The 25,598-nt window shown below is 37.3% G+C and overlaps 1 protein-coding gene across 1 annotated transcript in view; it reads right to left on the bottom strand.

The window, feature by feature from the left end:
* The window catches only part of LOC124147068 (sorting nexin-27-like), a 48,051-nt gene extending 23,362 nt beyond the window's left edge, over positions 1 to 24,689 (bottom strand). The window contains exons 1-2 of the mRNA XM_046517673.2: positions 24,427 to 24,689; positions 13,116 to 13,198 (exon numbers count right to left, since the gene is read on the bottom strand). Coding sequence (XP_046373629.1) covers positions 13,116 to 13,198; positions 24,427 to 24,689 — 346 coding nt within the window. The remainder of the gene's footprint in view (positions 1 to 13,115; positions 13,199 to 24,426) is intronic.
* Between the last annotated feature and the right edge of the window lie 909 nt (positions 24,690 to 25,598).

Here is a 25,598-nt window from a genome sequence, read left to right as displayed (position 1 = left end):
GAGCTTCAGATAAGCTGTGTATTTGTGTCAAATATGGAAATATAATCACCATTACCCAAATACATTTGAGTTGCTTGTGTACAAATATGTATGATTTGTTTGTTTATTCCAACTATGTGACGGCAGTCTGTAAATAATCGAGTCTATATCAGACAATCTAGTGATTGATATCATGAGCATCGATCCACGCAATTGGGAGACGATGACATGTATCAACCAAGTCAGCGAACCTGACCACCTGATCCCGTTAGTCGCCTCTTACGACAAGCATAGTCGCTTTTTACAGCAAGCATGGGTTGCTGAAGAGCTATTCTACCCCAGATCTTTGCAGGTCTACAAATACGTATGAAAAATTAAAAAAACATAACAATAGTATAACAACATGTTTTGTCCCTGTATTACTTTACCGATCTTTATTTACTGAACGATTGCTGGCAGCACACAAACATGTACTCTACTTAAGTGAGTGAGTGAGTGAGTATGCTTTTACACCACTTCTGTGTGGCGAGCGAACACTGTAGCCACTAGGCTACCCCACCACCTCTCTACTTCAGCGAATAGTGCATAATAAATAGCGCTATGCTTATTGTTAATTAGACATGTACATCACTGTTGTAAGTCTACGTGACATGTGACACATTTGGGCAGCATACCAACAGATACAACAAACAAGTCATCTGAAACTGCATCTTATTCAGGATTATTTCTAAAAATGTCTACGTCTTGGTGTAAGTACACCTTATAATCAGGTTGGTTGGTTTGTTGTTTAACGCCGCACTCAGCAATATTCCAGCTTTATGAAGGCGGTCTGTAAATAATCGAGTCTGGGCCAGATAATCCAGAGATTGATATCATGAGCATCAATCCACGCAATGTGGGATCGATGACATGCATCAACCAAGTCAGTGAGCCTGACCACCGGATCCCGTTAGTTGCCTTTTACGACAAGCATGGGTTGCTGAAGATCTATTCTACCCTGGATCTTCATGGGTCGTAATAATCAGGACCAAAGGGAGTCAACATATATTGAATACTTAAAGAAAACTATCAATTCTCATTGAGAGTAAATATTCAACTGCTCTAAAATTTTATCTGCATTGCTTCCACACAACAGACAGGTGGGAGATCACAGACCTTTGTATTCCTGTAGGATGTGAGTTGGAAGATCACAGACCCTTGTATTCCTGCAGGATGTGAGTTTGGAGATCACAGACCCTTGTATTCCTGCAGGATGTGAGTTTGGAGATCACAGATCCTTGTATTCCTGCAGGATGTGAGTTTGGTGATCACAGACCCTTTTATTCCTGCAGGATGTGAGTTCGTAGATCACAGACCCTTGTATTCCTACAGGATGTGAGTTACCACTACAGTGAGTGAGTGAGTTTGTTTTTTTGCTGCTTTTAGCAATATACCAGCAATATCACGGCGGGGGACACCAGAAATGGGCTTCACTCATTGTACCCATGTCAGGTATAGAACCTGGGTCTTCGGCGTGACGAGCGAACGCTTTAACCACTAGGCTACTCAACCACCCTGTTACCACTACAGACAGGTGGGAGTGTAACATGTATGTTATATGTATGTTACATGAATGGTCAGCTGTTAATGATATTAGGTTGCTGGCAAATCTATTTTGAAATGTTCCAAAACAACTGATAAACAATTCCCTAGTTTCTGGCAATCATGAACATAGTAATGGTGTGATAGGGGATATACCATTACATGTCAAAGAGGTAATGCAGGTTATTAAAAAGGATGCTCACCAGACTTTTGATAATTAGACAGACAGATATCAAAGCTTCCATCATAATAAACAACGGTCCTTTTATTTCATCTATCTAAGTTCTTCACACATGTTTTATCAATAAAATTGACTAAAACTTACATCGAAACTCAGTTATTCAAATATACATGTTTAACTACATGTACTAGGATGAATGTGGGGGAGAATGTTTACTATCTGGCAGCATAATGAATTGTCTGGGAGGGTATCCCCAGCTACCAGTAAACACAAGCTTGCCAGGTAACATCAATGCAGGAGCATGTCAAGTAGATGGGGAGTGTCATCCGGGAGGTGGTAAAGACGTAACGAACTGGACCACCGAGCCTGTCATTAACCAACAGACACTGCCTAGATCATGGACATGATGGACAATGGGCTATAAAATGTGGAGTATCATGTTTTCAAATAGAATGGGTTTTTTGTGGTCATACATAGGCCATAATGTCTTTTTGTTGGTTTACGAGACCATTGACAAAAAAACAACAGAAATTTAAAAAACATAATACGACTTTTGTCCAAGATTTTTTTGTCAGACTATGTGAAATGCTAAAAAATAAATCGTATCACTGCTGTTCATAAGAAATGGTGAATAATACAAGCTCAAATCTTTATTCCACCCCACAAAACAATCAATAATCTTTGGGTATCATTTCGCAACCGTGATGGAGTGACCTTCGAGTTATGTCGTTTTTCATATATTAGTAGCACTAAGCTCCACCAACATGGGATTTTTGGTCCCAAAAACTTGTAAACCAACTAATAAAAGATATAAGGCCTAAAGATTCATCTCAGCAAAATACCTCCACCTGTCCTTTCCCTGTGGCAAATCAATCACTCATGCAGCAATATAAATACGAAGCTGAGGGCTATGTTATTTAGATAATGCGGATAAGAATGTTTCAATCTGCAATAGATCCTCCTGAAGGAACACTGAACTGATGAATTGTCTGGTTGCTTGGGCCAATTAACAAAATGGTAATATTGCATAACCTTGATTTCACTGAGAACAAATATTCATTTCAGATAATCACCCATGTATTACATTTATACATACTTACACCCAAACACGCTAAATGCATTCATCAGAAATTTGCAAACTTTAGCATGAGACATATATCATCTTCATAAAAGTAAGGAATAAGAATTCAGATTTTGAAAATGTCAAAGTACTACAATAGTAGTTACCGTATTCGACATAATAAGCGCCCAGGGCGCTCTCATAATTAGAAATAGGGGGCTCCTATTAGAATATTATTTTGTAGAAAAACAACAGAGTTGAAAAATCGTAAATTTCGTGGTTTATGCTTACAGCCTGAAATGTTTATATATGACAAGATATATTTTTCCAGAATTTAATTTCTATAATTAAGGATGCATATAACACACGTATTATGCACGAACAAATAAGTCTTGTGTTCATTGAACAATCGGAACCGGTGCTAATTGGGATTGTTCACTAGCCAGTATATTAGCAAATATCGCCGTGGGCGCTTATTAGAGCGGGGCGCTTATTACGTCGAATACGGTACTTACAAAAATACAATACACAATTTATATCAGATTAATGATGACTGATCAGTTGGAACCCACTGAACATAGACAATGACCAGGATGATAGATGAGGAAATCACCTACACGTTTAATTGTAGTTATCACGATTATGTCATCATGACCATAGCAGTAATAACAATAATTTAGTAGAGACTTGAGAAATACAAAGATAAATAAACAGTAAATGAAAAGTATCGTGGCTGCTGTAAATAACAGTGACTTATTACAATCACTTCACACACGATTTCGCCAAAATGAATGTCAACAATATTGAATGAAATTTTAAATAAAATTAATGTAAACAGGTAACAAACATCCGGATAGACAATAAACACCTTGGATAACAAGACAGAGTAATTAGAAGATTAATTTGCGTACTTCAGTACGCATTTGTTGACATGGTATTTCTGGTGTTATGTGCTCATGGTAATGTCTTTGTGGTAGTAAAAAAACATCAAAACTCTTCTACACTGTGTATAAGTGAACCCCCCTTGAAATGCCCCTAATTCTAGGTAAAAAACTTGCCTTTTCACAGCGATATACGGTCCTCCAACAGCTTTAGATTAACTAAACAGTGGACTTATCTACTTACAACTTGTGTCTGACTACGAAATGTCAAGTGTTTTCCCTTGAGTTTCAGTTTGAATAATAGATTCAATTCCTTTCCCAAATTCAGCCTGTTTGCATGTGGTTTAAGCATGTTAAGTATTCTTACAGGAACATAAACTGATTAATATGCCAGCACATCAGTCACAGAATGTCTGATTAAATTTGAAAGAAACGATAACTTAATCATGTAAATCAACAATGACTTCACCTTTAATTATTAAATTGATATTAATTTTGATGTGACATTTGAATATCTAAAGAAAAATAAATACTTTATGTAAACCAACCAAAAAAAAGGATTTAAGGATTTGAATGTAGAAATCGTTGAGATGTACATTTACAATCATACATTACAGCAGAACGCAATATCTAATCACAATGAAATTTCACATTATGCACGAACAGCATGTGATGCACATGCACACAGAAGCCAAAGTTTGTACACCTCGGGGACTCACAATCACTAATGTGATCTGGATCAAGTAGATCTGATCCAAACATTTCCCTGGTCCGATCCAATGGCAAAAGAAATGAACATTGGTGAGACATGGCGGCAATCATGTTGCAAGCAACACAGACAAGGAGATGTTGATTTGTACAAGGAAAAACTGCAGCAGTTAACTCAATATGTGACTGGCAATCAATACATACCATGTGTGTAATCCAAAAACGAGGGACTTAACTAGGGCTGGCAACTCAGTCTCTCCGGTCGGATGGACCTGGAGAAGGCCACGGGTACCCACCGGACAACCTGCTCAATCCCAATAACAATAGAACGCCATGGTTACACTAAGTTACTAATGTTCACATATCTTTCTGAAACTGCTCGCAATCCTTCTGACTCTTCTATTCAAGAAAAGTTTCGGTCAACTTCAGATATGCATGTTCAGATTGGTTAATATGTGTTTCTAAATAGTTTTAGCAGGACATTCTTCTGTGGCATGACAGAATTTGAAAAGTATCTTTGTGACATTTTGGATGACAATCAGTCAGTGTCCAAGGAAATGATGCAATCTGAAACCCAGCTTCTACCTGCAGCAACAATTTTCAAGAGAACACCACCTTTTGTTTCTTGTCATAGTTCATGATAATGTACACCATAGCTACAAGTCCTCCTACCTATTATTCTATCACATGTTCCTCCTGTACCATGTTCTACCATATGTTCCTCCTATACCATGTTCTACCAAATGTTCATCCTCCTATACCATGTTCTACCATATGTTCTTCATCCTATACCATGTTCTACCATATGTTCCTCCTCCTATACCATGTTCTACCATATGTTCCTCCATTACCATGTTCTACCATATGTTCCTCCTCCTATACCATGTTCTACCATATGTTCTTCCTCCTATACCATGTTCTACCATATGTTCCTCCTATACAATGTTCTACCAAATGTTCATCCTCCTATACCATGTTCTACCATATGTTCTTCCTCCTATACCATGTTCTACCATATGATCCTCCTCCTATACCATGTTCTACCATATGTTCCTCCTCCTATACCATGTTCAACCATATGTTCATCCTATACCATGTTCTACATAAGTTCCTCCTATACCATGTTCTACCATATGTTCCTCCTGTACCATGTTCTACCGTATGCTCCTCCTGTACCATGTTCTACCATATGTTCCTCCTGTACCATGTTTTACCATATGTTCCTCCTATACCATGTTCTACCGTATGCTCCTCCTATACCATGTTCTACCATATGCTCCTCCTGTACCATGTTCTACCATATGTTCCTCCTGTACCATGTTTTACCAAATGTTCCTCCTCCTATACCATGTTCTACCATATGTTCTTCCTCCTATACCATGTTCTACTATACATTCTTCCTCCTATACCATGTTCTACCATATGTTCCTCCTGTACCATGTTCTACCATATGTTCCTCCTGTACCATGTTCTACCAAATGTTCCTCCTATACCATGTTCTACCACATGTTCCTCTTCCTATACCATGTTCTACCATATGTTCCTCCTCCTATACCATGTTCTTCCATATGTTCCTCCTATATCATGTTCTACCATATGTTCTCCTATACCATGTTCTACTATATGTTCTTCCTCCTATACCATGTTAAACCAAACATTCTTCTTCCTATACCATGTTAAACCAAACATTCTTCTTCCTATACCATGTTCAACCATACATTCTTCCTCCTATACCATGTTCTACCATACATTCTTCCTCCTATACCATGTTCTACCATACATTCTTCCTCCTATACCATGTTCTAGTATACATTCTTCCTCCTATACCATGTTCTACTATACATTCTTCCTCCTATACCATGTTCTACCATATGTTCTTCCTCCTATACCATGTTCTACCATACATTCTTCCTCCAATACCATGTTCTACCATGCATTCCACCTCCTATACCATGTTCTACTATATGTTCTTCCTAATGTACCATGTTCTACTATACATTCTTCCTCCTATACAATGTTCTACTATATATTCCTCCTCCTATGCCATGTTCTACTATACATTCCTCCTCCTATACCATGTTCTACTATACATTCCTCCTCCTATACCATGTTCTACTGTACATTCTTCCTCCTATACCATGTTCTACCATACATTCTTCCTCCTATACCATGTTCTAGTATACATTCTTCCTCCTATACCATGTTCTACCATACATTCTTCCTCCTATACCATGTTCTACCATACATTCTTCCTCCTATACCATGTTCTACTATATGTTCTTCCTCCTATACCATGTTCTACCATACATTCTTCCTCCTATACCATGTTCTACCATGCATTCCACCTCCTATACCATGTTCTACTATATGTTCTTCCTAATGTACCATGTTCTACTATACATTCTTCCTCCTATACCATGTTCTACTATACATTCCTCCTCCTATACCATGTTCTACCATACATTCTTCCTCCTATACCATGTTCTACTATACATTCTTCCTCCTGTACCATGTTCTACCATATGTTCCTCCTCCTATACCATGTTCTACCATAGGTTCTTCCTCCTATACCATGTTCTACCATACATTCTTCCTCCTATACCATGTTCTACCATGCATTCCACCTCCTATACCATGTTCTACTATATGTTCTTCCTAATGTACCATGTTCTACTATACATTCTTCCTCCTATACAATGTTCTACTATACATTCCTCCTCCTATACCATGTTCTACCATACATTCTTCCTCCTATACCATGTTCTACTATACATTCTTCTTCCTATACCATGTTCTACTATACATTCCTCCTCCTATACCATATGTTCTTCCTCCTATACCATGTTCTACCATATGTTCTTCCTCCTATACCATGTTCTACTATACATTCTTCCTCCTATACCATGTTCTACTATATGTTCCTCCTCCTATACCATGTTCTACCATATGTTCTTCCTAATGTACCATGTTCTACTATACATTCCTCCTCCTATACCATGTTCTACCATATGTTCCTCCTCCTATACCATGTTCTACTATATGTTCTTCCTAATGTACCATGTTCTACTATACATTCTTCCTCCTATACCATGTTCTACTATACATTCTTCCTCCTATACAATGTTCTACCATACATTCCTCCTCCCATACCATGTTCTACTATACATTCTTCCTCCTATACCATGTTCTACTATACATTCCTCCTCTTATACCATGTTCTACCTTATGTTCTACCTAATGTACCATGTTCTACTATACATTCTTCCTCCTATACCATGTTCTACCATACTTTCTTCCTCCTATACCATGTTCTACCATATGTTCTTCCTATACCATGTTCTACTATACATTCTTCCTCCTATACCATGTTCTACCATACATTCTTCCTCCTATACCATGTTCTACTATATGTTCTTCCTATACCATGTTCTACTATACATTCTTCCTCCTATACCATGTTCTACCATACATTCTTCCTCCTATACCATGTTCTACTATATGTTCTTCCTAATGTACCATGTTCTACTATACATTCTTCCTCCTATACCATGTTCTACCATACATTCTTCCTCCTATACCATGCATACCAATCCACTTTTTCCCAAACACTTTCAGATTAACGACATGACTTGTTAATGTTTATGTGTGCATGGTGAGAGTATATTTCATTATACAGCAGTCAGCAAGGTCCACCAAACAGAGCCATTTATCAAGTCTTGGCCAGGCAAACCAGTGGTTGATAGCATGAGCAATGATCCAAGATGTCAGCGTAGGATGATACATGATTGGCCAGGTCAAACACTGTAATTACATGCTCGTCATTTTTCAGCCAATTCTTCTCACAAGCATGGAATGTTGGTACTTAATCTGCCTTGGAATCTCATTCAATCTTCATCTTCATATTCATGGCAACTGTTTTGTTACCATGGTTACTGTTACCACGCTTACTCCATGTACTCTGGTAAAGCATTTTGGCAGTACCTATCCTTTTAATTAAGAAATGGTTCATCAGTCATATGACAAAATATTCACTCATAATTTAATCTTAAGCAAGAAACAATCAATTCACTATTACGTATCATGATTAATGTACATGATATTTACTCAATGTTGACAAGCCATCAAGATAACCAACTTTTCCTTAATTCTGTAGCCTGCATGTCCTGAGGCAGTCAAAGACACCAATCAAATAGCAGTCATCTGATGTAAAGAAAGACCTCCAAGACTCTCGCTGGAAGATAGTCTCATCATCAATGGTCATCCTCATATCAACTGATAAAAAATTAATTTGTTCCTATGCTGAATACCCCTTACCAGTTATGATTATTTAGCTTATCAATGAAATTTAATACACTTTGATGATGCAACAAGGCCTCGTAAAGCTATAGTGTACAGGAGAATACGATAAGACAGGGATTTATCTATTCCCAATATTCAGCCCCAAGTCTGCATCAATGTCAGTAAAATTTCCCAAATTGGATTTAACCATTTCCCAGTTCATGCTAATAATGCGCAACTAAAGATATGGCCTTGTTGAGGTGACTTGTATTTCACTGATAAAAGGACGAGTGAAGAAAAAAGAAGCTCTCAATACATGTACTCAAATTTGCAAAATTGCATTGAAGGCAAAATTTAAGTACATTGTTTTAACGCGGTATTTTAAGAAATACAACAATGAAATCATCCCAATTTTTAAAACATAGTGATATTTTCTTTTCCAATTTGCTTGTCAAGGGCACTGTTCAATCAAGGATATTTTCAATTAATTATTTCCTTTTACTTTTTTGCAAGTCTCCTGGACCCTTAGCCTTGTTCAGAGTCAAGGGAATATGAAGCGTGTCCAAAATTTCGCCCGTAATGTTCTAGTTTCAGACAAGTTGGCACTTTGTTCCACAAAGCCTTCAGCAATATGACCTAGGAATATTTTGAAATGGTTTCAGTACATCTGTTCTTTAACTTTCCACAGAATAATTCAAAGTTGAGCAAGTTCCAGAACTTGCCTGGTTCTTAATACTGCTTTGATCAGCATATAAGGGAAAATCAGCATCTAAGTTTGGATGACGTTCCAAATGATGGAGGCCATTTCCACCTTAGTGGTACCACTGGACAACATGATCAATAGTCACATGTTAGTGGTGCTCCAATTCCAATAGAGTTCATCTCTTCTCAGGATCTCGTAAGATGGTTACTGTTTTCCAAAAGCTCCTTTAGATTGACATGACTGTTGTCTGTCATTATACCCAGCATCACTCTACGTCATACAACATGTACAATAGAAACAGGACACAAGAAGCACAATCCATCGGAAGTCAATCATTGGCCATTTCTTCTTGTGATGATCGATACTGATTTTGAAGTTATTTCCAACACAACCTGTCTGTAATTAGGACTAGATTACATGGTCTAGACAATACTCCATAACAGTGAGAGCCACAATCCTATCACAGCAGAATATGTACGAGGGCACAGCCAGATCATAGTGATGTATTGTTTTCCCCTGTCCTACAAATGTGCAAGGACCATCATTCTCAACAGCCGTTGTGGACATCAGATCCCCATACTTGTATCTTCTCATAACAAACTTGACTCCAACAACTGTGCGCATAAACCAAAAAAAAATGGATTCTACCAGCCCAAACAAGGCTCTCTAAGCATCATTTTCAGGACAATTTACAGCAGTAGAAACTAACAGTTTTAGTCAACTAGCCCTCAGAATGATAACATTTAGCAAAACCCTTAAAAAGTGCAAATTTCTACTCGTCCTTAGGATACCTTAACTATTGGGCAGTTTGGCAAGGAGTATAGGGCTAGTGCCAATTTCTAACACTGATTTAGTGTTATCAAATATGGAGTACTATTAACTGAGCTTACTGGACCGAACAGAAGTTTACTAGACTCGGGCTTCGGACTAGTGGCTAAAGGCACAGACTGCCATTTCCATCACGAATCACAGTGAGAACCTTCCAGATTTGGTGATTCCTACAAACTTTAAATGGACGTCATAGATACCAGGCCTGGATCAACATACAGGTACACCGGCAGACATCGGTTCTTGATGTCGATACAATATACAGATACAGTCTTGGGTAGTATCTGATAAATAAACATTATTTTACAAAAACCATAAGTTTACAAAGAAAAACTTATATTTCAAACTTACAAGAACGACCTAGGCTGCAATTCCACGACATATATATAGTCGTCATAGATATGGCATCAACATACATTCAGCACGATTGAAAATCGTGTATATTTCACCGTTACACTTTCGATAGTTTCATCTGCATTGACACTATCTTTTTCTCCTATAAAACTTGAAAATGTATTCATGAATTACATTATCTGTCGTACCTAATAATGTCAATAGAAACTTACAGGATAGTTGATTCATTCATCAAAAGGTGTCCATCGAAAACAGTGAGTTGCCTACTCACAACGCTGCCTGTGATTTCTCACTGGGCATAACCGATTCCTATGCATAGAGCTTGACATCAGGTACATTGGCGGAGTGCGCAATATTGTTGATGCCTGATTAGCAAATGAGTTTGTTTTTACCACAAAATCATGAAAATCTTATTCTGATTAAAACACTGATCTACCACACTAAAGTTATTGAAAGATATTTTTTGTCACTTAAATCCTACCAGAAATCAAAAAGAAAACAATCCCAGTTAAAGTTTTAAAACGACTTCGGAATGACAACAAAACAAAAACTAAATGGACATACCCACAAATATTTCTCCATCATAATACACAAATTTCATGTCGTGAAACGATCATATTTCAGATGATGTTTGCCCTTTAGGTAAGGCAGCACTGGTTTCAAAGAGTGACCTCTGCAAGAACGGCCAAGGGCGAGAACTATTTCTTGTGGCCAAACAATAAATTGAATTAAGAGTTTAGAATATGCTACTACATTATGCTTTGACAGTAAAAATTGAAAACTGTGACTTAATCATTCAAACGTAACTCATAAACATCAGGAATGTCTTTTCAACTTTTGGTTACTCGTAAACATTTTCTGGCTGCTGCACATGGCAAACATGCCACCTTCTGTGGTAAATAAATGACTGAATTGTTGCTAATTAAACAAAAGAGTGAACATCATGAACATGGAACAATATTCATTGTATAATGAAGATATGATGAACTGTCGATACAAATTATTTGAAAATGACCTATGAACATGATGAAATGCTGTGACTATTTTACATTAGTTTTCTGATATATTTTGATGTAGAATTTTGCTCTGTACCAAGAAAGGTTTGATTTGTTGATTCTTGAAAGTTTAATTTCTAATTATTTGCTTTAAAATATTGTTTATATATATTAAATTGAATATTAGACAGTAAAACAATGAAAGCATTGCATAAAAAATATATAACGCTGTTTGACACATACCCGTCCTAATGTGTATTGCCAATATGTATATATATCGGAATGGGCTCTCAAATACCCAGGTCTAATAGATACCTCACCATTGAAATGGCTAGGATTTTTACATGAAAGGGCTAGTGTCAATCTGATAATTCAGAAATCATGATTATGAAAAGAATGTTTAGATCATACCTATTAGCAAAACCAGACTCGGGTTTAGTGTGTATGCACTTCTGATTTGTACAAAAACAATATGGACTACTATGCTTTACAGGTGACATGTGATTAGTTTGTGTTTCTGTCCCCTAACGACACAGTCAGGGGCTTCAAATTAGTGATTGAAGGCTGTTTTACACTAACATCCTGGCTATAAATAATAGTCTGGTCCAGGAAAACTGTGAGCAATATTGTCTGGCGAGGATGACACACTATCACAGAGGCTACCTGTACACTTCAGGCCTTCCTCCCACATTAAGCTGACATGCCATGATATAACTTGACTACAGTGGAACACGGTAAAATAACTAACACGGATAGAGGGAACAAAATACCTGAGTTATCTCCTATATCTTATCATATACAATGTACGTAAACAACAAACTCTCTACAGTGAACTAATGTACAGCGAATTGATATCTGATCCCTGACAAGCCAAAATACCACTAATTAGTGACGTGTATAGAGAACTGAGGAATCTCACTCAGTGTCAAGTGTCACTCACAATGATTGGCTATGCGCAATCAGCAGCAAATCAACACAACTGCGGTGACATTATTAATCTTATCTGTAATTGGACTAATCTTGCCTGTAAAACAAACTTTTTTAAGATGACATCATTCGATACTTTGCCTGATCTCAACGAGCCAGTTTCACGAATGCAGTCAGCAAAACGAGGCCACGGCAAAATTACTGACCACACATCTTCCCGTATGTAAATAGTGATATGTTTGATGAACAATGGTGAAAAAATGTTATGAATGTAATGTTATTAAATGTTATTAATTGAATGCTATGAAGTGATCACTGCCAAACAAGTCAATGCTGCAATTATGTGTATTATTTGTTGTTTTATCCAAGATGGCGGACATTTCCAAGCAAAAGGTATATAACGAACAACATATATAACAACCTAATTTCTCCGGTCCTTAGTAGTTCGTTATATCCTTGTTCTACTGTACTGTTCAAATCGGGTTTTAAACCCAACTCACTCACTCACTCACTCACAGACGTTACACATTGCGACGACCTGATTCTCATTATAGTCAGCCTCTACACAAGCACATGGTGCTGGGAGCTGCCCCAGGGGTGCCGAGCGGTGACACAGCTTCATGGTCCTACATCAACTCACCTGTCAGGGTGAGACGGTCCCCTCCAGAACGTATCAGATCAACCACTTGTTTGTGGGTGGAGCCTTCTACATTCACATTGTTCCTAAAACACAAGAAAACAGGGCAATATGAAACACTTGAGTTAATATTTGCTCATATATCACAATAGACAACACACATTACACTTATAAGGAGAACTTTAGGCACACTCTCCTAAACCACCCCCAACTTCCCGAGGCAAGGGCGTTAAAGCCTAGTTTGGCAAGGTTGGAAACTGGACTGTTATAGTCAGTTAATGCCCTTGCCTCGGGAAGATGGACCACCACCTGCTTTAGGCATCCTTCAAACAACGAAATTGGCTTATTTTGATAGTTTGTCTACATTTTTATATCATTATTCTGGCAAGTGCCTGAAACAATCATCATTTCCCCTGAAATCAGAATAAAAAAGACAAACCAACTGTCACAAGAGTTGAAATGTGGTCTTGCTGATAATTTGGTACAGCTGATGTTTGATATTTCTTCACCAGTTAGGTAACCTAAAGTACATACTCATGATATGACAAACATGATAAAGTTTCAAAACAATGCCAGTGTTCGACATTTTAGGGATCCTGGGGTCCTCGAGCCCTTCTATTGTATTAAGACCCTCTAAATTTTTAACATTAGTGTTCAAATGCCTCAAAGTCCAAGTTGGGACCACACGCAGAAGTAAATACAGACACTGGCATGATAACTGTATAACTGCACGGAGAATATCAAGTATTTGCCCATTTGCCCGAAACAATCTTCTCATGAAGTTAACGGTAGGCCTATCCTTTAGCTAAGAGGAAGTAAATTGTTTCTGATGGTTTGTCAACACATGACATACCCAACAGTTACTCAGATGAGGGGGCACGTGTGGCCCAGTTGTCTAAGGCAGCGCAATTCCCTGTACAGTGTTGCGTCCCTTAGGCACGCCAGAAACCTGTGATTGTGGGTTCGAATCCTGGTTTGCCCTGATGATGTTTTTAGGTTTGTCAGCACCATACCAATGCTCGTGGGTTTCACCCAAGTGGTAAACGTCTGAGACCTGCATCACTTCGGGCTTTCCTACCACATCAAGCCGACAAGCCTTGATATAACTGGAATACTGTTAGAAGCGGTGTTAAACCCAACTCACTCACACTACTCAGATGAGTGCTCGAAAACTATTCTCCAAAACAAACCTTCAACAAATGAATCAGGCAGCAATATTCCAGCTATATCAAGAATCCGTAAATAATTGAGTATGAACCAGACAAACCAATGATCAATATTATGAGCAACATTGCACTCGGTCAGAATACTAGTATAACAACACGTAGACAATCAACTAAGGCCACACTATTCTAGCTATCTTTACAGATTTTTTACATGAAAATACCTACTGGTAGGTGGGAGAAAAAAAGCAATTCAATTTGTTGTTTTTTTGGTTTTCTGCTTCAGAGGTTGGCTGGTATAAAAATATATAAATGAATTCATGTGCGAGGAGCCTGCAACACAGCTGTTGCTTTATGCAATGTAAACCTGATGAATCAAGCGAGAATACTGTTGTGTATCTATGCATCCAATCAATTTCAGGAAAATCAACAAACATTATTTTGATTCCCATGTTCAATGTATGTCCACTTCAGTGGGTCCTGGATTCGAAAATAGTTTTGGGTGCAATATATCAGCTTCTCATCGGGATAAAAAAAAGAGAGCAAATTTTGACAAAAATATATTTTCATTTCTACAAAATTATGCAATATATCAGCTTCTCGTCGCAATAAAAAAAGAGAGCAAATTTTGACAAAAAAATATTTTCATTTCTACAAAATTTATAGTTGACAGATCCATAAAGCAAGTTAAAAAAAGTGTAGCCTGAGTTACTGATCTTGACCAGACAATCCTATAGTTGCTTCTTATGACATGCATAAGGTTACTGGTAACTTTTTCTAACTTGAAAGCCCTAAGGGTCCACAGAAAATGGATTTACTATCAGTAATGACAATTACAATGCAAAAAAATAATGAAATATATTGCAAAAGACTGATACATGTGCAGAAAATGTGTCACAATATATTGCAATATCTATAGAGAATTGACTGTGACACTGCATCAGTCTGGTGCAAAGCCTTTGAGACTATTGGCTAGAAGAACTTTGTGTTTCTTCATAACTTCCAATCAATTATTTACATAATGATATGGATAATTTATGGCTGAGCTTACCATACAAGCTGTACTAGACTTGCACAAGTCTCTAAGGCAATGACCATTAGTTCCTATTTATGTAATTCAGGGATGTGAGCAGGTTTTGACCAAAAAAGAGCAAAACTCTAGAGGGTCTTGGGGCATGTCCACCCAGAAATATTGTAAACATTTAATTGCATTTTAAGCAATTTTGTACAGTTTGGACAACATTCACACCAAGAATTATAACAAGTCAATGGCAAAAGTCATTTCAAATAAACAAAGATGGCAGATGCAGTAAAAGTTAAATCAGTACATTCAGTACAAGGTGAGTGAGTGAGTGAGTGAGTGAGTGAGTGAGTGAGTGAGTGAGTGAGTGAGTGAGTGAGTGAGTGAGTGAGTGAGTGAGTGTGAGTGAGTGAGTGAGTGAGTGAGTGAGTGAGTGAGTGAGTGCGTGCGTGCATGTGTGCATGATTTTCAGTGATCAGTTCATATAATTCAACAGCAAGTACATCTGTTTACAAATTTCTTTCCCAGTTTACTTCTTGCTTCAGGCTAAGAAATACACATGATACATATCCCTACATAACCAAACTAAGACATTGAGACAAACATCCTGGATAAATCCCTAGGTGTGATGTCATCGTTCATCAAGTACCTTCTTGTTCAAAGTAATGAAATGGTAGTGTAATTTGAACTGAGGAAAAACTTGAAGGAATTTAGAAATAATACACTTTAGACACTAACAGGTTTCTGTCTAGTTCCACAGCTATGGTAATAACAGCTTACACCCTTACACTACAATCTACTGAAAATGATGCTGTGAGGCAACCTTTGGACCTGAAGAACGCTTGACTTGGGAATCTGAAGAGAACTGATGCATACACTATCTTTATGAAACAGTTGGTCATTCTCCTACCTGCTCAGCAACCTGCTCAGCAACCTACTCAGAAAACTGCTCAGCAACCTGCTCAGCAACCTACTCAGCAACCTGCTCAGCAACCTGCTCAGCAACCTACTCAGAAAACTGCTCAGCAACCTACTCAGCAACCTGCTCAGCAACCTACTCAGCAACCTGCTCAGCAACCTGCTCAGCAAACTGCTCAGCAACCTACTCAGCAACCTACTCAGCAACCTGCTCAGAAAACTGCTCAGCAAACTGCTCAGCAACCTACTCAGCAACCTACTCAGCAACCTGCTCAGCAACTTGCTCAGCAACCTGCTCAGCAACCTACTCAGCAACCTACTCAGCAACCTACTCAGCAAACTGCTCAGCAGCCTACTCAGCAAACTGCTCAGCAGCCTACTCAGCAAACTGCTCAGCAACCTACTCAGCAAACTGCTCAGCAACCTACTCAGCAAACTGCTCAGCAACCTGCTCAGCAACCTACTCAGCAACCTGCTCAGCAACCTGCTCAGCAACCTGATCAGCAAACTGCTCAGCAACCTGCTCAGCAACCTACTCAGCAACCTACTCAGCAAACTGCTCAGCAACCTGCTCAGCAATATTCAAGCATATGATGGCGGTCTGTAAATAATCGAGTCTGGATCAGACAATCCAGTGATTGACATCATGAGCATCGATCCACGCAATTGGGATACAATGACATAAGAGGCGAGTAACAGGATCGGGTGGTCATGAGCTCGCTGAGTTGGTTGATGCATGACAAGCATAGTCGCCTTTTACGGCAAGCACGGGTTGCATAAGACCAATTCTATCCCGAATCTTCACGGGTCAATTTAATATAGCTAAATCATTGCAAACGGTGATGGGATATCATAACAAAGTCATATAAAATAAAGCGGTGGAACCCGAGACTGACATGTGTTTTCGTTGTTTATTAAGTGTATACACAACTTGCAAGGATGACCGAGCGCTATCGGTCAACATCATATTAAGCGTGGTAAAAACTACACCATATACCTTCAGGGAAGTCAGGTGATAACAAACTTAAATTAAAGAAAAAGTGAAACTTGATATAAAACATAAGTAGACAGGATGATTCACCATATAAATTGTAGTTCCAGTTCTGCTAGGCATTGTTTTATTTGCAGAAATTAAGATTACCATGTATATTGTCTCGTAAACTAAGCCGGAAATAGAAATCACATGTGCAGACATTTTCTACCAATCTATCATGTCTATTGTTCATTTGGCTAAAAAATAACATTAATCATGATTATACAACTTCAAAGAATTTTGATGCAACTATCAAAAGAATTGTATTTGAAACTGTTACTTTATCAGAAATATTATATTCCAATATAGTGTTACTATAGCGCATCTTTTACCCTATATATTTAAAATAATAATAACCATAAGAGTAGCACTTTGGAAAAGCTGATTGCTATTACCAGGTACTTTTTCTTTAGGGAACAATTTGACCCGTCACCGTTGAAACTTCCAGCGGACTTGCGAAAACGTTATTTAACAGTCAAACTACAACAAATATGACTTTTAATGAGTCAAAAGTGTGGCATTTACAATATATGATTACATGACTCCATTCTCTGTCAACTAAAGTTGATTTCAAAGCACCAATATCAGTATTCTGACCATGGTTGCTACAAATAAAGGTGAGTTACTTCAAATATGATTTCGCCGAAATTAATGTAAACAATACTGAATGATTGACTAAATTTAATCAAATAGATGGCAAAGTCCATATACACAATGAACACTTTTATAACCATATAGTGTAATAACAGAAATAAATTGCACAAATTGTGTATTTCTGTACGGATTTGTTGACATGCTATTTCCAGTGTCTTTAGTTTGTGTTGGGGAAAAAACAGCCAAACTCATTGTGGTGTGTTTACTGGGGACACAAGTGTGCACTATACTAAAAAAATATGGTATATGTTAAGAAAGTGACCCTTGATGTTGTTTGTTTATTATTTTATTCACATATTCCAACGGTAACTGTCAAATATGAGGTGGGTGTGATCAAAACAGAAATGTCCGATTGGCAACAACAAATTCGGGATCCCTGATCACTAGTTACCTGGGCCTAGATTTTTGAAACAATCGTAGCCCTAAAATTATCGTAAATCTATCGTAAGGAAATCGTAGGCTATCGTAGCATATATTCAAAACTATCGTAGCCCTGAGATATCTTAAGATTGTCGTAAATCTAAGATAGCCCCATACCTGTCGTAAGTTTATTTTATCTTCATCCAAGATGGCGGCATACTTTTCCATAGATATTTTGCCAAAAAATTAGTCTGCTTTACGTTCAAACAATGACATTTCATTTTGTAAAACTGAGTGATTCAAATCGACACTTCGAAAACACGAAGAACGCATCAAGGATTTCACGTCAAAAATGTTCTTAATCATGACAGCGATCCACATAACTGTGGAGTCAATAGCTTACAATATATTTCTATCCGAGTCCATGATGAAGAAGTGTGAAACAACATACCTTTTCGATAATTTGGGAAGGATAAAAACGGAAGGTGTCGGGAGGCTACAGTAATGACCGTGACCTTATTGATAACTCAGGGGGAGCTAATCTTAGTTCAAACTCTAGTTGAGAGTGGTTTCCCTTTGTATTCGCCCGAGACACTTTGCTCAATGTTACAGTTTTCATAAAGTGCAGAGTTCTGCTGTTATATTTTCTGGATCGCATTTATGCCAATGCTTAGTCTTTATTTTCGCATTTTATAAAATTATATCAATCTACATATGTAAAATAAAAATATAAAGGTTTCGCATAAGTTTTTACATCTAAAATCGTAGTAGTTTTAGTAGTTTTAATAATTGAATTTTAACTATACAGTGTAGTATTTATTGACTTAACAAGGAAATACATGTGATCAAATATTTGTATACAATATTTAATATTTTTCACTTATATATGTTGTTATTGTCAGCAGCTGGGAAATCCCAGTGAAGTCATTGGGAAACACCCCGCTTTTTCAATCTCTAACACAAATGAGTTCTCTGTCAGAGTTACGATAGGTATCGTAACTCTGAACGATCTGCGACAGGTTTACAATAGTTTCGAAAATCTATCTTATCTTAACCTCAAGATATCTGATCTTTGAACGTAAGTTGTTAAGATTTATCTTAGCTAAGATCGTTTCGAAAATCTAGGCCCTGGCAATTATATACATGTACTCCTTCAATGTAGATGCTTTCTGTTGGGTCTGTGGTATACACATGAAAATGCAGACTGTGATATGAAGTTCGGTCTTCGTATGGGATGATTATAAAGATTACTTTAAGTTGTCAAGAAGTTTGTCAGGAAGGCACTACTGGGAGCAGAGGCACGTAATATGGCATTTATGTTATACACAAATATTTTGAGCACATATGCTATAGTATGCAACATTAATAACAACAACAGATTTAAATGACACAGTGAATGAAAATTCCTCTTTAGAAATATTGCAAAATTCTGTTGTATTGAAAGATAATTTTCTTGTAATAACATAAATAATTTCTCTCTAAATGGGTGAAGATGATAGTTTAGGGGGTAAATTTGATACAGCAGTCTGAATCAGTAGGACATATCCAAAAATGATAATCATCTTCATTAGCCATCATATAACATTTCTGACAGAAAGTGTTTGATATAATAGATAAATCCGATTTACTTCTGCACTAACTCTGAACTCTGTGGGCTTAATCAAATCTTTATGCTCAATATTCAATGAACAAAATTTCATGTTAAGCAGTGACTTACAACATGCATTATAAGTTCTCTAAACATGGTAAAGAAGATTAATCAACATTATTATGCCAGTTTGGAAATTCAATATACTAAGATCTTTGTCAAAAGGTACATGGGAAGCTATCAAGGTCTCAATATTCTTGTAAAATCCATATATATATATATATATATATATAAAATCCTGTTTGAAAGAACAATGTGCCAACATATGACACCAAGTGACTCTACCAACAGCATCACGATACTATTAGCAATAAATAACAATTTCAAGGATATCTAGTTATTTCCATTCTTAACACTTGCACCAGTATCTCTATAAGGACCCTTGACCTGTCTGGCCTAAACTGAAACAATGCCTCCATCATATACCCGATTACGAATATGTTGTCACACCTCCGGCCTCTAGTTAAGATACACCAGAGAGGACATTTGGAGATATTCTAATGAGACTGGGACATAGCTGGGAGCCGCCTGTGTAATTTGCAAAAACAGGGGTAAAATTAAGTTTACACAATCAAGAGTAAGTCCAGTTGATAAATCTAACGTATCAAAAATTAAAAGATACTAATATTTGTACCCGCCCCCTTCCACCGTAAAAAATATACCTTGTTTGACACTGTTTGAAGAAACATTAGCATATCCATTCAAAAGATGTTAATAAATATTATCTGACATAACATATGACCAAGCTCCTCAAAGTGATAGCCCATTTGAAGAGCTCACTACACTATCACTCCCCAACAGCCACAGCTCCAAACTGTGCTAGCTGGCCTGCAACCAAGCATGGAGTTGAACTTACAACCAAACAACAGTTGTTTACAAAAACGACAGTGAAACAAGTGATGACTTTCATGACGCCGAATACTCTTCCTCCTGCTAAATTGTTTTGATTGTTTGTCAAATTTAAGTTTAATTTAATTTCAACTACATGTATCATGTAATTAGTTTATTGACAATCTACGATGACAGATGGGTGCTTTTCCATTAGTCTGCAAACTTAAACCAATCTGATTAAACAAATAAAAGTAAATTGATCTGGGAATTAGTAAGTCAGTTGTAAATTTTATCCCAATTCAGTATTATGACATTCCTGCAGGCATACCCAAATACACAAATATATATGGGTTTAGAGGAGATAAACATTTACTATGATTTGGCCCTAAAAATATTATTTAAAACCATATATCTACAAAATAAAAAAATAGAATCCGAATGGCGCCCAGAACAATTCTTTTTGAGAGCTGAGGCAATCTAGACTTGCCACATGATTTTCCTTTTCTAATGTATTCTACAACCAGTATTAGGTTTGAAAGACTTTTGTTTTGTGATCAATTTGAGTTTGGTTTTACGCCATGTTTAGCAATATTCCAGCAATGTCACGGCAGGGAACACCAGAAATGGGCTTCACACATTGTACCCATGTCGGGAATCTAACACGGGTCTTCGCCGTGACGAGTGAACGCTTTAACCATAAGGCTACCTGACCGCCCCTGGAGGACAGACTAGACAGACTAGACAGACATCAGAGCTCCAGATAAGGTTGGTATTTGTTAAGAATATACAAACCATAAACAGTTACCCAATAAATTTTGATTTGTTTGCTTACAAATATGCATGAAATTTTAAAAAACAAAACAACAGTATAACAGCACTTTGCATACCTATATTTCATTACCGATCTTTATTTACTGATCGATTGCAGGGATCATACAAACATGAACCCTAGGTTACTGTTATGAATAATGCATAAATAAGGCAATACGTCTTGCTTATTAATTACTAGTTAATTAGACATCTTTATGGCTGTTGTGGGTTTTCGTGACATGTTACAAACATGGGGCAGCACACGGTCAGATACAAAATTAGAAGTCACCTGAAACAGCATTTAAATAAAATCATTTAAACATTTGTCTGTTCATTGGTGTATCGATACACAATAGACTGGACCCCAAGTAAAATATATTGAATACCTAAAGAAAACTATCAATACTCAATTTGAATAAAAAATTTTAATTAAATACCCAATGGCTCAAAAATATTTGGAACCCTGGAAATTGTTTAGAAGACTCTTGTTATGTTTGCTTGCACACTGGTGGCAGCAATGATACCAGCGATAACACCAGGAGATTAACGAAGGTGCCACATGCTGGGAACGTACCTACAAGTTAATTCCCTACAACTAGCAATCCACAAGACAACAGTTTGAATTTGTGATATCTGATATTATATTTGATAATTGATACCACATAGCAAGATGGAGCCCATGCTATATGTAGAGTCCAATGACTTCAAAATGTTCAAAGTTCACATTATGGCTTAGGCTTATGAATGAGCAACACATAAGTACTATTATCACCTACTCGGTGAATGTTTATCATTTTTCTTAGCCTGAAGATGACACAAAGGTTATTATTTTGAGTGTACCAGCTTGAACTTAAGCATCATGTTCAGTTGATTTTGTTAACATATGGAATATTATTAGCATAGTGTACTTGACCAAACATAACTTTACTAGGCTCAGGCTTGGCAATAGAGTCACCAACTGCTCCTCTAGTGAACAGAAGTTATCACTTAAAAAACACAGTTTATGTTGGGCACTGCTGAAACGAAAAATTCTAATGATAAGGTGGGTTTGCAATACGACATTATCCGTATACTATGGGTACGATATGATTTGTATAGTATTTTGTATTTCATAAGTGGATATTCATTCTTTTTGCAGGTGAACCCCAAGCCCTGAATCATTTGTTTTTAATGTTCAGAGATCAAAGATGGGATATTGTAGGGTAGAACAAATAGGGAAGAGGGCACTGTGAATGTTATTCTTATAACCAACCATGAAATATGTGATGATTTGCGCAAGCTGGTTGATGAACAATTTCTGTTATTATTCACATATTTTACATCAATATAACTTGTAATGTACTGTGATGTATGTATTGTGATGGGTTGTAAATCGATGTATTGTATCATGGGCCTCATATCAGGATACAATACTGTATCACCATAGCGTAACACCACCACACTACTACTGACTTGTCTGACAATCAATTGATTCCTGATTTGTACTCCATAGTGAGGGTGTTTCGGACTCCCCATGCATCACAACTGTCCATGGCCTGACGGCAATACTCCCATGACAAGTTAAAATCAAAACTTAACTTTGATGACAGGCTACACTATCAAAAATAGCAATAATAAAACAATAGTATTATGTACATGATGTGACAATGGAAATAAAATACAAAACAAAACAAAACTTCTTCATTTCATGTTGATCTAAAATACACCTTGCTTAAAGATACATGTGGATATCCATTCAGAAAACTTTATATATACCAATTATCAGACATTATCAATTTATCAGACAGGGCTTATCTAGACATACTCAAGACGTTCATATTCTGCATTAATACTGCAGCAAATGTTATGGCTTTGCATAGATGGCTGATAGCCATATAACAGGACCAATATATAGAGACAGGCTTTAATCTGGTTTGGGGGAAGAAATCTAAATAGTTTGTAGATGTAAACAATAAGACATGCAATAATTGAAGAAGTATGCCATTTGCTGTTGGAACATTATGAATAACGTCATGTTGTATTTTATTGTTCATAGAATGCATTAAAGATAAAAATAAAACAGCAAAAGAGAAGAAACTAAAGACCTTAACAGGTGCAGAAGAAAGTGAAACAATGTGCTATGATCATGTTTGCATTAGGGGTGTAACGATTGACTGAAGATTAGTGCATCGCAATACATTGTCAATAAGAGTCATGTATGGTGTCATTAGCTCATGTATGAGAATAAGTTGTTATAATAAGTACATGCGTGTGTGAGTGTTGGTGTGGTGGTAGGGCATACAATGTTATATCATTGTATGAATTCAAATTCATTGTAAAAATACTATTTTCAGACAGTACGGACAAAGTTTAAAAGCCATTGTCAGTGTAAGTGATCTTCTGTCATTCTTTGGTGTGGGAGTATGGACATAACCTGACAAGTCTTGATTTCAATATAACGCAACCTTATTACCTAGATATGTATCATACCTTGACAACATGAACAAAGCATATAGTAAAACAACTTGATTTCATTAAGAAAGCAAATACTTTTGATTGAGAATAAGAAAAACGTTCACGCTACCCATGTGTACACAAGATCCGTCTGTCTTCCGTTCTGTCATGTCGACACACTGACACACTTGAAAACAGTGATTCAAAATAACCTTATGACATTCACACTTAACATTCTCAGCAACCTTAAATGGAAAATACGTTTAACAAAACATAAACGCCAGCGTCAGCTGTCAAATTCTAGATCAACTACCCGCATAACATTATCATTACCGTCATAACCGAACAAGAAGCTGTCAACATACACAATGTGTCATATATTCAACTAAAGTTAAAAACACAGGTGTTAAAGGAGTAATTAACCACGAGAAAGTGACACTCACACTTCCAAGATGCGGTCTCCTTTTCGTATCCCAGCCTTCTGGGCTGCCCCTCCTTCTAAAACAGCACTCACATGTTGGAGGGGTGCATAGAGTACTCCGGCAATAGATTTCAACACCCCTCCTTCGCTAATTTGTCCTCTAACATTAAAGCCGAAGCCTGTTTCTGTCTTTGTTATATGTACTATTCGAGGACCGTAAACAGCGGTTGGAATTGTATCGTCTGAAGGGGAGGGCAAGCTCCCCTCATCGCCACTGTCCGCCATCTTTGTCACGTGATTGATTGTGTACTTCCGGTTTTAACTCCTGTCAAAACACAACATTGCGGGTCACTTGTATTATTTGACCTGAACGGGAACATTACGATCTGTGCATCTGAGAATGATTATCTCTCTCAGTAACAGTACTTATTGTGCGAATTTACCTGCTAACTCACTACAGCATCGACAATAACAGAACTGGGGGAATTGCAAAGTTTACCCTGATTGCGTACTATAGCCAATATAGGCAGTACGCTGTCTACTGTCAATGATTTCCCAGTTTGCCGTATAAGAAACTGTAAGGTGGAAATTGAGCTGAATAATTTACTGAAATGTTTGCAATGGTAGAATGTCAAAACTGCAAAAATGGCATGAATAATGTGATATGTGCGGTGTGAAGTTTGTATTGTTGGTGAATTGATATGTCCCATGGGAAACATTTGCAGTCAAAGGTTGAAGTTTTTATTAAATGTTTTGTTCACACATTTCACGGGAGGTTTATGATCTACTGCAATGATACATACGCGAACTGAACAGCACCGGGTATCATTTTACACAGATATGGCAATGCATGAACCTCAATTAGACACCGTGTTGGTATCATGTCTATAAAGAGATTTATATTATGTCAACTTCCTTGTTTTTATCCAGTCTAATTATAGGATGATAATATGTCGCACCCACACAAACAAGTTTATGTGAACAATATATGTATACGTTCTAGCGTATGTATGTGCTTGCATGGTCGGGTGCGTATTTCCATGTCAATGAGTGAGTGAGTGAGTGAGTATGGTTTTACGCCGCTTTTAGCAATATTCCAGCAATATCACGGCGGGGGACACCAGAAATGGGCTTCACACATTGTACCCATGTCGGGAATCGAACCCGGGTCTTCGGCGTGACGAGCCAACGCTT

Source organism: Haliotis rufescens, unplaced genomic scaffold (assembly GCF_023055435.1).
Source record: "Haliotis rufescens isolate VD_foot unplaced genomic scaffold, xgHalRufe1.0.p SCAF_1, whole genome shotgun sequence".
NCBI classification, from domain to species: domain Eukaryota; kingdom Metazoa; phylum Mollusca; class Gastropoda; order Lepetellida; family Haliotidae; genus Haliotis; species Haliotis rufescens.
This window is presented reverse-complemented; position numbering and strand designations above follow the sequence as displayed.